This window comes from Nanorana parkeri, unplaced genomic scaffold (genome assembly GCF_000935625.1).
Source record: "Nanorana parkeri isolate BGI_ZX_2015 unplaced genomic scaffold, ASM93562v1 scaffold874, whole genome shotgun sequence".
Lineage (NCBI taxonomy): Eukaryota > Metazoa > Chordata > Amphibia > Anura > Dicroglossidae > Nanorana > Nanorana parkeri.
Window position 1 is genome coordinate 345,989 of NW_017307142.1, and position 18,551 is coordinate 364,539.

At 46.3% G+C, this 18,551-nt stretch overlaps 1 protein-coding gene across 1 annotated transcript in view; it reads left to right on the forward strand.

The window, feature by feature from the left end:
• Window positions 1-10,846: 10,846 nt before the first annotated feature.
• The window catches only part of LOC108794610 (DENN domain-containing protein 1B-like), a 52,798-nt gene continuing 45,093 nt past the window's right edge, over window positions 10,847-18,551 (forward strand). Inside the window, exons 1-2 of the mRNA XM_018565690.1 lie at window positions 10,847-11,194; window positions 14,036-14,100. Of these exons, the coding sequence (XP_018421192.1) occupies window positions 11,178-11,194; window positions 14,036-14,100 (82 nt within the window). The 5' untranslated portion in view covers window positions 10,847-11,177. The remainder of the gene's footprint in view (window positions 11,195-14,035; window positions 14,101-18,551) is intronic.

Genomic DNA, 18,551 nt, shown 5'->3' on the forward strand with positions numbered 1-18,551 from the left:
CAGGTCGGGCGCAACTGCGGGTGCCGGCCTGTTACGAGCTGCGGCCGGCGGCCCCTCCCCCTACATCTCCATGCCAGGGCTGGCCGGTCCGGTGCCTGACCCCGCGGTGGTTTCTCAGGGCGGGCGCCGCACGGGACAGCCTGTGGCCTCTGCTGGGCCCTCGGTGGGCGGAAGACGGCGTGAGGACATCGCCGGCGGGTCGGCCGAACATGCGGCTGCTGGGCGCAATACGCCAGACGTCTTGATCTTACATGTCGGCGGGAACGATCTAGGCCTTCGTTCCATGAGAGAGCTCATCCGCGATGTAAAATTTGATTTTCTGAGGCTTCGTTCAGCGTTCCCTGGAACCCTAATAGTGTGGTCGGAGATTGTGGCCCGCACTTCCTGGCGTTTGGTCGGTGGAACGGCTGAACAAAGCTCGGATTAAGGTTAACAGGGAGGTGGGCCGCTTTTTTGTCCGTAATGGGGGTCTTGTCATCCGTCATCGAGAGTTGGAGCAGGATACCGCGCAATATTTGCGCGGGGATGGTGTTCATTTGAACGCTGTGGGCACCGACATGTGGTGCCTGGGCCTTCAGGATGGCATTCAGCGAGCCCTGCGGGTGTGGCGGGGCACCCAAGTGTAAGGTGTCACACTTGGGCGCTGTGGCGGAGTCAGCAGGCATGCTGACCAGTACAGTATGAGGTGGAAAAGGTCTCTGCAACAATCCGGTCGTTGTCCCTGAGTCGGTGTCTTGCGGCTAGGGGCCTTTTGGTTATGCAGAGATGGTGACATTAGTGTAACGGGGCCTTCTCGGACCTCCAGACATATGTGTGTGTCCATGCATTTATATATATATATTTGTTTAGAGGTGTGGCCGTGTGTGCATGGACACACACATAATTTAGTTAAATTGTTGATTACATTAATCTAATGTTTAGGTATATATATTGGTTTTACGTTATGATGTTTTTTAATAAAGGGCTGCTACAGCCAGTTATACCAAAAAATGGTGTGGTCTGTTATTTGGGGTTGGAGTTAGTTGGGGGGAGGTGGCGTAGCTGGGTTTTTGGTGCAGAAAGGAACCTATGGCGTGCCCTAGTCATGAAAATGACCTAAACTTGGGCCTGCACAGTAGTATGTTGCTCTGCATTGTGGAGCACTGCAGCATAGCTATGTAAAGGTCCCCACACACCTAACGGTAATCGTGGGAAATCCCGCGATCATACGATTATCGTAAGGTGTGTGGAAGCTGTGCGACCTCTACTACTGTAAGGTCGCACGACTTTAAACTTACGAACATGTTTCAAAACCCGCCGAGCATCGTACGATGTTCGGCGAGTCTGTAGCATGTTCGTAAGATAAAAGCCGGACGGGCCGGTGTGCGCAAGCGCACACTGCCCGTTCGGCATTGCGGTCATCGGAAGCCGTCCCCTCAGGGGGCGTGGCTTGCGATCATCGCAAGTACGATCTGCCTATGCCAGATAGGCAGATCGTACGTTTTTTTAAGTACCTTACAACCATCGCAAGACAAAAGTCTTGCGATGGTTGTAAGGTGTGTGCCCAGCCTTAGATGTGCATTAGGGTGCCAATTAAAATGAATGCCACTGCAGTACACATGCGTGTTACCACAATACTAAGGTCTGAATGGGCCTGAAGAAAGATTTTAGCCCTTCACAGCCATTGTAACACATCCCAAGCTCATTCTGGCTATAGCTGCCATTAAAATTCTACACCTGTACAAAGTGTAATCCTATAAAGCAACTGATTTGGTTGGTTAGTTCTTAAACGGAACCTTCACCCCCTTTGACTAAAAAATCACATCAGCTTGCTGATATGAAATCTTACACTCATTATCTAAACAAACACATTGTTATTTTACTTACAATTTCTTTTCTCCTCTTCCTGGTCCACAAATGATCATGCCCAAGCGTTGCATCCTAGGAAGATTACATCAGCAGAGCATTGCTGGGAAATCTCATCTGTAAACTCACGAGATCTCAGGGAAAGGCATTTTCCTCCCCATAGATGATGGGCATGGTCACATGTGCCAGTGTTCCAGGAAGTAAAGGATGATCTAGTAATCTGCCCTTAGTTAAAATGGCCGCTGTGAGAAGACTGGGGATGAAAAGAGAAATAAAGTATGCAAAGAATACAGAGCCGGCAATTATCTAGAAGTATGTGTTTGTAGATTGTCATCACTAAACATATCTAAAGAGGCCTTTGTTGTTATTTTGAAGATAAGGGTAAAGGTCCACTTCAGGTGACCCCTTCTGGACTTCACTAAATGATTTGGTTCCTTGAAGCCAGCATACATTTTAAACCATTGGTGGCAGATTGCTGTGAACAGCTCAGTTCCATACCATCATGTTTCAGTGCAAGCTGATGGAATGCTTCAAAACCTGCCATGGAATCATCAATTGGGAAGTGTTAGTAGTAGAATTCACTGTCTTTTTTGCCCAGCCGATAATGTTAACTTTTTTTAGGTGGGATGGTATGGAACAGGGGTAGACAAACTCCGGCACTCCAGCTGTGGTGGAACTATAAATCCCATGAGGCATTGCAAGATTCTCACAGCCACAGACATGACTCCTGGAGAGAGATGCATCATGGAATTTGTAGTCTCACCCCAGCTGGAGGGCCGGAGTTTGGCTACCCCTGGTGTGGAATGTTGTCCTTTCTGAAGTCCTCTGTAGGTAACTGAAAAAAATGTAAATGATTTCCATCACTCAAGGGGATTACTTCAGACACCTGTATGAGGATAAGGAGCCAAGCTAATTACCAATTTACAAAGTCCTGTAGATCCTTGGTTCTCAACTGGTGGGTCGTGAACCCAAAAGTGGGTCACGACCCTGTGTTCAGTGGGTCGCCGCGTGCCTTCCACTTTCCTAGTTGAGAGGCTCCCCAGCATCCCCCTGCTCCCCAGCATCCCCCTAGCACAGCACTATCCATTCTTACACTGAGCAGCCATTCAAAATATGCTGCCTGGAGTGTTGACTTGAGGTGGGCTGAGCTGGGAATATGGCCGCGAAGGGAGCTCCATCCATACATGCAATGCTTTTAGCTCCCTTGCGTGTCCCGTAGAGGTGCCTGGACCGGAGTGCCATCAGAGTCTGGCTCCCGGCACCTCAACAGGGTGCGCATGGGAGCTGTACAAGCAATGCACATATGGATGGAGCTCCATCACAGCACACCAGCCCACACTGCCATGCGTTCCATTGCAGTGCGACTTTGGGTCACGATATAAAGATCAAGGACAAATGTGGGTCCTGAGGTTACACAGGTTGAGAACCACTGCTTTAGAAGTGCCCTCCAATACCAGAATTGGTGTAGAAGTAGAATTGCATTTATATAATGTTGCAGAAAAGTAGCTGGGCGATATGGTTCTCGTAGAAGACGATTCACAGACCACATCCAAGTTCCAATGCCTCTGAAAATATTTTCAAGTCCCCCCCCTTCCCCCGCCGCCGCTGACTTGAATGAGCACATAAGGATTAAGAGTGATGTAGTCTGAAAAGTAGTCAGGACAGCTGTGAGCAGTTGCCTCGCTTGTGGTAGTGAATGAGTCATAGATCACTAGGAAATGCATGCCAGTTTCAGCAGACTTTGGTGGTGGCTGAATGTTCTGAGAAGTAGTGGCGCTGAAGGGTATTCAAGAGATGAGAAATGTTTTCTTGCAGTTCATTTATATTGCACATTTGTATATAATGTTACACTCATAACGCCAACATATTCCATTGTCTACATCCCCGGAATGAGTTTGTACTCTTTAGGCCCTACTGTATTTATACACTAGATGTCCAAACCTTGGTGGACACCTTCCCATCACACCTTCCTATATGGCCAAGTATGCGACCCAGTGAAGGGTCTTGTTGATGCTACAGCGTACAAAAACAATTTACACAATTCATTGAAAACGTTCTAGCAATGGTTTGGGAAGGCCATTCTCTGTTCTAACATGACCATCCTCCTGTGCACAAAGTTACATCCATAAGACGTGGTTTGATAAGTTTTATGGGCAGGCACTTGAGTGTTCTTCAGAGCTCTGACCTCAAAGCTGCTGAACGATAGGGGGGAGGTTCAGTTTAAATTCCTGGGGTTCGTGAATAGCAAACTTTTGGTTGAAATGTTCACAGGTTCACTGCCAGATATAAGTAACATACTATAATGCAGTGCACACCCCTTGCCCCTGGTCAGTTGAGTAAAAAAGAACAAATGAATTGAATGAATGGATAACCCAGCAGCCTCCTCTCTATAAAAGGGTGGGCTCACAACAGTCATATTGCCAATGTGTGTTGGAAGAGATACTGGTTTGTTTGGGGAGTTTTTTGGCATTGGTAAATGTCCCCCATGGTAGTGCCCAGCTTGCATGACTTTTTTTGACAATAGCTTGCTTTATAGCCCTACAAATAGCCAGAATTCAATAATAAGATTTGCCCCTATAGACTTCAGTGGGGTTTGTGAACTTCAATCTAGATTTGCTAAACTGAACCCGGACAGGGTCACTCTTCCCTACTAAACACCTTTGGGATGGATTATGATGCCGACTGGGAGCCAGGTCTTCTTGTCCAACATCAGTACATGACCTTACAAATGTTTCTTTGCCTGAATCGACACAAGTTCCTGCAGCTAGAAGGCTTTCCAGGAGAGAGGAGGATGTTGGGCAGTAGGGCTTACTAGCCTTCTGTGCCCAAGCGTCAGTCACTCAAGAGCCCGGGGCCGAGGTTACATGACCAAGTGTCTCAGCACTGCTGATGAGCCTGGTGCGTATCCTTTTCGTCTGAGTTTGCACAAGCCCTTTTAAAATTGTGACCGCATGGAAAATGGAGCCAGCTTCCCGGCAAATCTGCAAGCTGGGCAGCGTGTAATGACTCGCTGCCCGGATTCCTGATACCAGAAGCTCGGGTATCGGGCTAGGCATCGGAGCATGTGGGCGAGTAGGAGTGTATTAAAACGTGGGCCTGCCCCATTCCACAACTCCCTATATACTGTACAAGTAATGGACAGCCTCAGTTGTCCAATAAGACACGGCATAACGAGGTGGGCCAGCTCTTGACTTTGCAATGGTCAATAATATATATAAAACCTAAAATAAAAATAGAAGATCGAAGAAAAAAGCAGGACAGTTGTGAGCTATGCCAGAATATTGCTTGGCGGTTTGTTCCCATGTCTCTCAATACTCACTGTTCATTCTATTATATTGATAGCGTGTGTATTTCAGACTGCTGCCCAGGCTGCTGACACATTTGCCCTTTCCTGGGCTGCTGTGACAGGACATTCCTGGAGAGCCTGAGTCACCCAGGCAGGCCGCGAACATTCCCACCGAGACAGCTGCAAGCGGGGAGGCCAAGCCAAGAACCACGTGTGGTGACAGCACAACTCAGAGGACACAACTCAGAATTACAAGCTGCTGCCGACCTCAGATTATTATTACTGACCTCCATTCCTTACAGTAGCAACATATTACACCAGCAACATTGGGTATGGAGGACCAGAGCTACGAGACGAGGCTACTAAATTTAAACATGTTCACATTGGAGGTGAGGAGATTGAGGGGGGATATGATCTCCATGTACAAAATGTTCAATGGTGGCAGCAACATTAGCGATAAACTGTTTAAAATTAACTCCGTTACAAAGACTAGAGGCCACCACCTAAAATTGGTGGAAAAAAATTCCAGCACAAGGGGCGAAGGGGGTTCTTCACAGTAAGATCAGTTAGGGTCTGGAACTCACTGCCAGAGGCGGTGATTTCAGCAAAGAATGTGGAATTGTTCAAGAAACTTTTGGACAATTTCTCAAGGGACCGCAATATACAGGGGTACAGGTACTCCTAGAATGAGATCCTAATAGGTTGGACTTTATGGACTAATGTCTTTATTTAACCACAAATACTATGTAATTGAAGTGTTCCTAAATTCTAACATTGAACTTCTCTTATTTCCTCGTTTTTGGTCTGTTAAAATATTCCACTGAAAGTATTTTGTTCTATCTGTTCGATAAATATGACGCCTGTTTAACCTGCTAGAAATCCAGTAAGATCATTACTTCCCATGCTCTCTGCAGTGTTACCATAAGCACTATTATCAGTCCTGCCATGTTCACCCTGGTAATATACAGGACTTCCAGGACTTCTCTAGAGTCTCTCCCATCCTCTGGAACTCCTTACCCCAACCTGTCCGTCTATCTCCCACCTTGACTGCCTTTAGGAGTTCCCTAAAGACTCATCTCTTCAGGGAAGCCTATCCCACCTCAAGCTAACCGCTCAACCATCACATTGTCACATAATTCATTCCCACAGCTACCACAGCTACCTCATGTATCATTTCCCCCTCCTCTTTTAGATTGTAAGCCCTCAGGGGCAGGGCCCTCCTTACCATCTTCTCTTGAATTGTATTGTAGGAAGGTGTTCTGGAATCCTGTCCTAGGATGACAATGATGCTCCTCTATGCATACAGTATGGTGAGTGAACACTGTTGCCCTAGGACCGGTATGGTACTAGCAGAATCAACAGGTGAAAATAAAGGGGAAAAAACCCGAAGAATAAGAAAACGAATGCAGCCATCACATCTAAGGACTGGTGAGCTGCAATGTATTGCATTGTTTTCTTGGGTTTATATGCACTTTAATAAATAATGATTGCAAATTTAAGAGGAGATGATCTCTGGAAACTGCCCCATAAAAGGCAAAAGACTGGTCACCAGCATTGCCTGTGCTCTTCCTGCAGCTGGTTTCCCCCCCCCCCCAATGACTGACTTACAATGACTTGTTCTGCATAGGGTTGCCTCCTTTTCTTCAAGCAAAACCTGAACATTCTAGCGCCGTGTGGCAATTTGTTTTGGAGAATATACAGAAGAGAGCAAGGACAGACAACCAGAAAGAGAGCGAGGAGAGACAGCCAGGAGAGAGAGTGAGGAGAGACAGCCAGGAGAGAGAGCAAGGAGAGACAGCCAGGAGAGAGAGTGAGGAGAGACAGCCAGGAGAGAGAGCAAGGAGAGACAGCCAGGAGAGAGAGAGGTGCAGTGCCTTACATTTTACACCGCAGATATACAGCTATGAGGCTGGAGGCACAGGAGTGCCTAGGCACTCCCTCATACCAGGAAGTTCACTTGTATTTTTCAGGAGAAATTCTGGTGTTCTGTCAAAAATTCCAACTCCTCGAGATCTCCAATGACCTGACTTCTGGTTTAGTTATAAGTGAGAGATTTGGCCAAGAAGGCTCTACTGCATGAGCACCACCCGCGGCATTTCCCTATACACATACATCACAGCAATAAAGTATTCAAATGAACTAGGGTCAGACTAATCCAGCACGTTATTCATCTGAGTAGCCCCACTCAATATGGCCGCCGCTTGAGTGGAGCAACTCAGATGAATAACGTGCTGGATTAGTCTGACCCTAGTTCATTTGAATACTTTATTGCAGTGTAGTATGTGAATAGGGAAATGCCGCGGGCGGCGCTCGTGCAGTAGAGCCTTCTCGGCCAAATATCTTACTTCTATCTAAACCGGAAGTCAGGTCATTGGAGATCTCGACAAGTTGGAACTTTTGATAGAACACAGGATAAAAGGTACATTTTCATTGGTACTGCTTAGGCACAGTTAACATTTTGTAAACTTTCCCTTTACCATAGCAATTATCACTTTTCTGGTAGTAGAGATTGCTCCTGCATTATTGCACAATGCTTAGTTTAGTTGCACCTGCTATGTAACCCTTGGGGCTGTAACCCTGGGGGATACAATGGTGCTGTAACCCTTCCGGTGCAGGGGCAGCCCCATTGCAAAGCTAGATTTTTGGTTTTCCTGAGGATAGGCTTTAACTACTGTCCTAATTATAAATATCAGCCACACAGGCAGCGCATTGCTTTTGATGTGTTGGGTGACTCACAGAGACTAATTTACTAAAGCATTTGGGAATAATTAAATAAACTGAGTGAAAAATTCACTTCAATGATCCAATCATATGAAAAGAAAATGTATGTTCACTTAATTCATGATTGCGCATTCAAATTGAAGAGGAATTTTCTTTTCACGTGATTGTATAATTGAAGTGAATGTTCACCCAATTTGTTCCGTGAAGATTTGTAACTCCTTAAGTAAACCAGCTTTATTGAGTTGCATTTCCAGGAGAAGGAGCAGTGCAATCATTGTGTAGAACTTAAAGGAGGGAAGCACAACCTGTATATTGAATGAGCACATGTGGCTTCCCCCTGGACATATAACATTCCAAATTGTTCATGGAAATAAGGTTTTAAAGTGTTAACACACGTAGGAGCTCATGTATAAAACTTCTGCCCTGGAGTTCTTTATGAAATGCTGCTCGGCTCCCTCTAGTGGCCATATGGCAGTGTGAACCGCATTTTATTTGTGTACCGTATATACTCGAGTATAAGCCGTCCCGAATATAAGCCGAGGTACCTAATTTTACCACAAAAAACTGGGAAAAAGTATTGACTCAGAGAGGGGCACTTTTCAGCAAAAAAAATGGGCTGAAAAACTCGGCTTATACTCGAGTATATACGGTACTTTAAAAAGACTTTACTTTCCTACAGAGCACATTCACACCAGCAGCTGCACTACAACACAAAGCTGCTGGTGCACGTTGCTCAAGAGAGTGCTGCTGATGCGCCAATCCCGGCATCAGAACTTCATTGAAATGTCACAAGTGACATTATGGCAGCCGCATCTGCCTGAAACCAGATCTTCCTCTGAGCTGCAGGCAGCCTGTGCCTGTTTGCAGGTGCCCGCAGCTCAGAGGAAGATCTGGGCTTCAGGCAGATGCAGAATCTGTGATTGCTCTTCCTCCTCCGGCTTCCTGACACCGTGCTTCCCGCCTTCAGACCCCTGGTAAGTCACCATAACCCAGGCGGCTCTGAGAGCCGCACAGCCCATCTGAAAGTAGCACAGCCCACCTGAAAGCCGAACAGCCCACCTGAGAGTCGCACAGCCCACCTGAGAGTCGCACAGCCCACCTGACAGTAGCAGAGCCCATCTGAGGGTCGCACAGCCCATCTGAGAGTCGCACAGCCCACCTGAGAGTCGGACAGCCCACCTGAGAGTCGGACAGCCCATCTGAGAGCCGCACAGCACACCTGAGTATCGCACAGCCCACCTGAGAGTCGGACAGCCCACCTCAGAGCCGCACAGCCCGCCTGAGAGCCGCACAGCCCACCTTAGTATCGCACAGCCCACCTGAGAGTCGGACAGCCCACCTGAGAGTCGGACAGCCCACCTGAGAGCCGTACAGCCCATCTGAGAGTTGCACAGCCCACCTGAGAGTCACACAGCCCATCTGAGAGCCGCAAAGCCCATCTAAGAGCCCACACAGGCCACCTAAAGACATCAGGGCGCCGACCCAGAACAACACAGAGTATTAGCTCATTTATATACTTATATATTATTTTGTATTGCTGTATAATGTATTGCTGAGATTTGTAGTCCTCTATATCTGGTCCCCTTACTCCCTCCTCTGGCTCCCTCTCCTCGCTCTCTTCTCTATATTCTCAATAACGATGCACCGATACCGATACTAGTATCTGAAGTGTGAATGGGGGAAGAGACAGACCGCTTGGTAGATCAGAGGCCTGATGTATGAACGTATGACCTGTAGAAAAGTGAGGTAACGTGGTGTGAAGAGAAGGGAGCTAAGGCAGGGCTTTGTTCAGACACCCAATCAATTGAGGAGAAGCTGATGCTGAACTCAGGGATATGCAAATATTGTCCTCATACAATAGCCATGAGTATGCTTCCTGGAATCTTGGTGAGCTTTGTGTATTTCTTCCAGATCTGTGCAGTGATCCAGTGGGACATTTGGAGCTTCCTGTAATAAAGACCGCTCACTGCTGCTCTCTCTCCTTGTGCAGTGTGACTGGTCTTCTCTTTGCCCCCTCCTGTAATAAAGACCGCTCACTGCTGCGCTCTCTCTCTACTTGTGCAGGGTGACTGGTCTTGTCTCCACCCCCTCCTGTAATAAAGACTGCTCACTGCTGCCCTCTCTCCTTGTGCAGGGTAACTGGTCTTGTCTCCGCCCCCCTCCTGTAAATTAAGGTTTTTGTGCTCAGGTTTCAATTTAAAAAAAAATTGTTTTTCCTTCACAGCTTTGGACAAGGACCTCTGGTCCAGGATCACTAAAAAGATCAGTCTGCAGCTTCTACATGTTTTAGAGCCTGGCTTTCCCCCAGTTTCAGCCACTCAACGCTGATCACTGGCCTTGATGTGCAGCAATGGTGAGAGCAGACATTGGATGGCATGAAGGCCTAATTGGTTGAGAAGATCTAATGTATGGGGCACCAGCTGAACCTATGGTCTCATGGGATGAAGCAATTGGGCATCTTGGAAAACCTTCTCTGATTGCTTTATATTTCCCCCTCCTCAGTTGGTGCTGGAAGTGCCTCCTGCTGCCCACCTCCCGCAACCTTCTCCATGAGCTAAGCACGAAGAGTCAAACAAGGCCACCATATTTGGGTACCTGACAACTGGCGAAGATGCCTTAGGGTAATGAGTTGATGCCCACACATCTGACTGACCCATGATATTATGATATTGACACCTATGGCTGTGAGGCTCTGAGGTTTGGCTGCCCTACGTCTCTGCCTACACAGTCTTTCCATGAATCTAGTCTTGCTCACGTATGAAGGACACACATGATAAGATCAGTCTCCGTGACACTTCATAGAGGAAGAAGAAAAGCTAAAGAAGATCTTGAGCTGACGTCTATTGAGAAACCGAAGGAGGAGTCGTATGCCCCACATCTGTACTGTCTATTATATTATAAGACGTCCCTATGGAATTATATTGCAGGAAGACTCTCCTCGGGGGGGCCAATTACATTTAGAGCATTCATTTTATAAGATACAACACAACATTTCAGCCCGTGCTTTGCGTAGGTCGGTAGAGTTTTTCAGTTTTCACGATTTTAAAGTTCTGCCTCACAAGTCAACTTCCTCTAGAGAAACCACACAGGAAACCTTAGTAGCTGAGCTCACCATCGCTGCTTGTCAGGCTCTCAGATCTGCAGACCTGGACCGTCTGACAGGACCCTGGGGTCTCTCCGATGACAGAGGTCCAGGAGAAGGCAGGAGGCCTACCAGGGACAAATTTGAGGGACGGCGTGCAAGACCTAGACAAGACCAGGCTTGGAGATGATGACAACACAGCTTTGAGAGGTCACACTCTTCGGGAAATCTCACACCACCAATATGGGGTCCCGTATTAAGTAAGAAACTGAACTTTGTTTATATCTCTTTCTGCAAGCGTTCACTCTTCGAGGTCTCCTTCTTGACCTTCTCCTGCATCTCTCTGCCTCGAACATGATCCACCATCTTCATGAGTGTGGAAAACGACACATTTAATTTGGGACTGCAAATTTAATTCCGGCATTGAGCACCATCTGGGATGCTAACTTGTGGTTGCAAGTGTTATTATTTGTCAGGCCTGTGATTTATTGTCATGTCTTCCTCTATCTGAGCTCAGTGCAGCCTTGCCAGTACAAGGTGCAGTGTAAGAGGGAGATTGCACGGCATTAGATTCAAGTAACAGGAGGCTGCAGTCACCATGACAAATATAAATATTATAATATAGAGAGGGGAATTTATCAAAACTGGAGCAGAGAAAATCTGGAGCAGCTGTGCACGGCAACCAATCAGCTTCTATCTTTCATTTTCAAAGCTTAACTGAAAAGACTGAAGAGAGAAGCTGATTGGTTGCCAAGGGCAACTGCTCCAGTTTTGATAAATTTCCCCCACAGTTGTCCGACTTAACACAGTTGCAGTGCACCCGCTTGCATACTAGCAACCAGTGACGCTTTACGGCCCAGTCATTATAGCCCACGCAACCAATGACACTGTGTGACCCAGCCACTAGAGCCCTAGCAACCAATGACATTGTGTGGCCCAGTCACTAAGGCCCTAGCAACCAATGACACTGTGTGACCCAGCAACTAGAGCCCTAGCAACCAATGATATTATGTGACCCAGCCACTAGAGCCCTAGCAACCAATGACATTGTATGACCCAGCCACTATGGCCCTAGCAACCAATTACATTGTATGGCAGAGCCACTAGAGCCCTAGCAACCAATGGCATTGTGTGGCCCAGCCACTCGAGCCCTAGCAACCAATGACATTGTGTGGCCCAGCCACTAACATCCCAGCAACCAATGATGCTGGGCAGCCCATTCACTAGCATCCTAGCAACTAAGGTTTCAATGTGCCAAATCGCCCGCCTATTCTTCAAACAGGTTGGGTTCAGGTCACACTCATGGTCAACCTGAAGCCAAAGCTCATCCCTAGAAATAAGCAGTGTGAGCCAGTCATTGCACAAACTGTACCAGGTATAGTAAGATATTGGTCAGAGTTTGGGTCCGGCAGGTGGTTGTAGTGTGGAAATGTAACTGGAGCAGTGGGCAAAGATACACAAGCAGTGTGAGCCAATCACTACACAAATTGTACCCTTTGGGGAACTGAAGCACCAATAATAGCACTGAAATTCAGATTCAGAAATCCAACACCACACAAGTTTCAGGATCAACTCTAATCACTACTAGTGATGAGGATGGGCTTGGTGTCAACTCAGTTTGAGTCTGCCCAAGCCCGATCAAAACTCTGACCTCCACCCCCTCCTGCCAACCCAATCAGTTGTAGAAAGGTGCAATCCCCGTCCCAGAGCTATACCAGAGCTTACAAGGGGAAGGGAATGCCCCCACCGCATCTGTTTGCACGGATTGGATGGGAGCGGGGTAGTGATAGTTTTGAGCAGGTTTTGGTGAACTCACAGGAGTCCACACCTAGCCCAGCCTCATCTTCCACTTCTTCATCTTCCTTCTACAGCACCATTAGGGAGCCATTTGTTCCGTCTGTGCTGCCATCAATGGCTTCATTTATCACTAATCCCCAGCCATTTTATTAAGGCCATTGAGGTAATACTTGCTCCGAGTCAGATGGTACTGAAGTCATTGGATCAGCATGACGAGAAATAAGTATATTTAGAAGTAGAGATCTGCAATGGCAGACCCCGGTACTCCCACCCTACAACACACATACCACCGAACTCCAACCAGGATATCGTTTTTATCTTTGAATACAGCAGGGGAAGAGTTTCTGCATAGTTTTTATTTCTGTCGGTGACCCTGACGAGGAGATTTTTTCCCCTTGCGCTGTCTCTGTGACACCCGGACAAGAAATTGTGGGTGAGGTTGTCACCAGCGCAGGACGATGCAAACAGTGATACAGATATTATCAGACATTCTAAGCCTTCCTCGCGCCGCTAAAAATGGGCTTTGTATTTGTTTGTGCCCCCATTGGGGAGATTTCTCTTAATTTCCTGTCCTCTCCAACAGGGACACCCATGCTGGGCGTGTAACCCCTCTAAGGGGGTTCTGAACGACGAGAGGCGGAGGCGGGCTTCCCGATCATGTGATCGCTGTGATTGGCAGCAGACTGATCACTGGGGGAGGGGAGACTGAGCAAATGTTTCCTCCTGCCTGCAGCAGACTGATCACTGGGGATAGGAGACTGAGGAGATGCTTCCTCCTGCCTGCAGCAGACTGATCACTGGGGGAGAGGACACTGAGGAAATGCAGACTGATGCCATCATATCTGCCTAGGCAAAGTCACTGACTGGAACTCAAGGATGGGGTCTTAATGATAAAAGATGGAGCAATTACAGTATAGCATGACATGTCAGGAATCTATTCATGCCAGTGGCGTCACAAGGGAGGTGCGGCCCGCACCCGGGTGACACCATTGGAGGGGTGACACCAAAATGACTGACAGTCGGGCACTCGGTCATGTACCGAGCGCCCGAGAGAGGAGGGGACCCGGTGGCATACCTTATCCCGCCGGGTGACTGTCCCCTCCTCTCTTTGTCGGCGTCCATCACCAAGATGGTCTCCGGCAGGTATCATTAAGATCGCCGCGCATGCGGTCACCCAGTAACCGCTCCGGGTGACACCCGGCCTCGGGACGCCCCTGATTCATGCAGCCTGGTAAAGTTACTCTTTGCTATCGTTCTTTTTGCTGTCGTAACGAATGCAGTAAATGTTTATTACTTCATTGCAGGGAGAGCCCAGAACGGATCTTTGAAGGATATTTTGAGGTTCTGCGCCCCACCGACTCAGATAAAGGTAAATAGTTACCCCTCTCTTTATTTACCTTCCTATATAACTGCTGTTTATTATAGTTCTTACTGTTACTTTAACTACTTCACTACCGGAGCCATTTTTACAGTTTTTACACACGTTAAAATCTGCATTGTTGGCTGAAAAATTACTTAAAACCCCCAAAACAGTATTTATTATTATCATCATTATTATTATTATTATTGTTGTTATTATTATTATTATTATCATTATTATCATCATTATTATTATTATTGTTGTTATTATTATTATTATTATCATTATTATTATTATCATCATTATTATCATTATTATTGTTGTTATTATTATCATTATTATTATTGTTGTTATTATTATTATTGTTGTTATTATCATCATCATCATCATCATCATCATTATTATTGTTCTTATTATTATATAAATTCATATTTATAATTTTTGAATATAAACCTTATTTTTTATATATATAATATGCAAGAGCGCTGTAGAATAAAAAGGTAGTTGCAGGTTTTTATGTTGCACAATATTTGCGCAAATGTTTATCACATGTATATTTTTAGTAAAAATACTCTAAATAGAATTTCATTGCACAGTGATATCATTTTCAGTGCAGTTCAGTGATAAAATTCCCATGTTTTTATTTTTTTCCACAAAATAAAAGATGAGGTCGTGTTGAGTAAAGAGATAACAGATCTGTTGAGCCTCAAAAATTGCGTGTACGCAAAAATTATCAGTAGGCAACACTTTAAATGCTCATCAGTTGGAAGTAAATTATATATCAGGGACCTAGTAAAAAAATGATCTCACTCACTTTAGCCTACGTGGCAACTTCCATTATGTACGGCACAATCGTCATTTTCGTACACGTGCACACCCTATGTTCACATGTGTGTTAATACCGTGTTTCCCCGAAAATAAGACACTGTCTTATTTTTTCTTTTTCATGAAAAAAGACACTAGGTCTTATTTTCGGGGGATGTCTTACCTGGCTGCAGCTGTATAGGTCTTATTTTCGGGGTAGGTCTTATATTACAGAAATCCCCGAAGATAGTCTTACTTTCGGGGAAACATGGTATGCATGCGCACAGGGCAACAGGGGTGCTTTAACATTTTTGTTTTACCTTTATTTTATTTTTGTTTTTCCCCCCCCTTAACTTTATTGCCATCACATGGGGGCTTACAGGCATAGGGCAAGTGACAGGTACTCTTTATGGAGACATCAGGGATCGATTAGACCCCTAATGTCTTTCCTGCCTCCTGCACAGACTGCGCTTGTTCTGTTGTTTACCTGGATCTGACGGTTCTGAACCTGGAAGTGCTCAGCTCTGAGCACACATTGGAGAGGACATTGGGGCACCGATGTTCCTCAGTATCTTTCCGCTCACCATCCTGACAATCTTTGTTGATGTCCCGCACCTTCTTGCTGCTCTTGGGAGAGATGAGCTTATAATTGTTCTGCTTCACTGTCCAGTCACGGGCTTAGGGTTGCCACCTTTTCTTCAAGCGAAACCCGAACACTCTAGTGACGCCCGGACATTTTTTGGGGAGATTGAGTCACGCCTTATTCTTATGTAAACATCACAGTTGATACTATTTTCAGTTGGGGGCCAGTAGTCCCTATCTTAAAGCTGGTTGCCCCTGTGTGCCTGACATCTTGTGTCCGGGTTTCTGCTACCATGAAACCTGAACACAGCATTCAAAACCTGGACTGTCCGGGTGAATCCCTACACGGGCTGGGCAGCAGGTCATTATAGCCTGGCAGGAAATAAATACTGTCTATTTTCTATGCCGGCTCAACCCCATCATAAGTGTCCTCGGGCAGGCTTGTAATGCTCATGTAGAGAGGGGGCATGTGTACACAGGTCTGATAGATCACATAGTGCACCGGGCAGTGTGGTCACACTTTATATGAGTCATATGTAGACACCCAGCACCAGTGGTGTCTCAAGGGGGAGGGGGTACGGCCCGCACCCGGGTGTCACCATTGGAGGGGTGACACCAAAATGACTGACAGTCATTTTGGTGTCATACCCTCTAAAAAGTCGGGCACTCGATCATGGACTGGGAGCCCGACAGTGTCAGAAGAAAGGAGGTGACCCAGCGGCATACCTCATCCCGCCGAGTGAACGTTCCCTTCCTCTCTCTGCCGGTGTCCATCACCAAGATGGCCGCTGGCAGGCATCAATGAGATGACCGCGCATGCGCGATGACGTCCTCGCACACACGCACGTGGTAACGTCATGGCGGGGTGTCACCTGGCCTCTGCTCCGGGTGACACCCGGCCTCCGAACACCCCTGCCCAGCACAACTACTATAACCGTAAAGTGGAAGGACAGCTATGAAAATGGAGGTTGTTAGAACAATGTCTATCTGGCAAATACCTTTCTATGTGACTTCATTTGGTAATTCATGTTTATTAGATGTCTGCGTAGAGTCCCAGATAGCAAGCAATTGAGCTGCAAGTTTGAAGATGACTTGCTAAACTATTCCAGACTTGCCGAGCTTCACAATTTTGTTGTACAATTACAGCAAGTCTGCATTGCAAGTCTCCAGACCTGCGAGCTTGCAGAGCTCTTGCTAAGACCTGCAGGACTCTTGCTGTAGACTTTTGCTACAAATTCAAAAAGTGTCAACTAGAACTTGTGCTGCGAGTGTTCTGCAAGTCTACAACTTGCCAGGAATGTGTGCAGCAAGTTAACAAGAATTACAATTTCACCCTGGCACAAGTTTGTAGCAAGTTGTCCTTGCTATCTGGGGTTCAGCTCTAACATTAGGTTGTCTCACTTCTGATCATCTCGGACATAGTCACCTTCATGGAGTTGTGCACGGTCATCCAGTTCCCGTCACCTATATAGTAAAGTAGCACCAATACGGCCTAAACATACAAAGTCCAGAACACCACCGGCAGTATATACGAAAGGCATACAAGTTCAATGAAGGGGATTTACCAAAACTGAGCAGACAAAATCTGGAACACCTGTGCACAGCAACCAATCAGCTTCTCTCATATTCAAATCATAACTGAACAAACTGAAGAGAGAAGCTGATTGGTTGCAACTGCTCCAGATTTTGTCTGCTCCAGTTCTGATAAATCCCCCCCCCCCATGAGTTTCTCTTTCTTAGTTTTACTACTTGCAGTTTCCTCTTTAATATATATTTGTATGTCACATCTTATCAGCTGATAGACTTTAGTGACTAGTACCTTGAAGTACTGGAGGCCAGAGCTGTATTTGTAATGTCAGCGAGCCAGTTCGAGGTGCTGGTAGGAGGTCTCTGGATATCATGATGGGAGTGGTGGAAGATCTTGCGTCTGGAGTCACAGACAGCAGTGGGGGTGATAAAATTCATAGACATTGTTCTGACAACCTCCATTTTCATAGCTGTCCCTCCACTTTCCGGCTTTATCTTCTTGTTTTTAGTCATTTCAGCAGCCTTTAAAATCAACAGGCATCATCGCTGCCCTTATATGGTCACATGGCTATATTTTGTCAATGAGATCGACCTAATATGGTCCATGTGGCCACCAACATCCTGCCTCCTTGTTTCTGCAACTACTCATTTAAAATCAACGGGAATCAGCATTGACCTTATATGGTCCATTGGCCAATTTAGTTCAATGTCATTGACCAAATATTGCCATGTGACCATATAAGGTCAATGATGTCATCAGTGTCTCACCTCTTTATTTGTGCAGGTTCTCCTTTAAAATCAGCAGGGATCAACCATTGACCTTATATGGTCACATGGCTATATTTTGTCAATGAGTTCGACCTAATATGGTCCATGTGGCCACCAACATCCCGCCTCTTTGTTGTCAACGGGAATCATCATTGACCTTATATGGCCACAAGGCCAATTTAGGTCAATGACATTGACTAAATATGGTCACGTGGTCACCTAATGTCAATGATGTCACCAGCATCCCCCTCTTTGTTTCTGTGGTGTGCCCCAGTTGGCTCAGCACTGACAGCTCCCTTCCAGATTTGGTCCGAACCCAAAATCATCCATAAAAATCAATATTCTGCCTTTTAACATGTTTGTAAAGCCATTTTATTTTACCTTTATATAGAACGGTGAAGAGTTGGAGCCCGAGCTAGGTCGGTATCACTATGTGCGTCTCTGCTGGGGAGGTTCTCTCTCTAAGATCGTCCTGGTGACCCCAGATAGAAAGCCAACAATCTGAGTTGTCACCAGAACAGGAATAGAGGGAAAACATCTTTGAGTGGCGACACTTGTTTTAATGACAGCTATCTAAGAGGGATTTCACTCACTTTGGAGAGATTTCCTCTTACTTCCTGTTGTGTCTACAGGACAGGAAGTAAAGAGAAATCCCCCCTCCCTCCCCAGGGGTCACAAATGGAAAAAAAAAACTGACAGGAGGTTAAAGCTGAAGTTTTATATTTGTTCAAAAAAACACAACTAGTATAAATACAGGCTGGACTTTTAATACCCCCCCC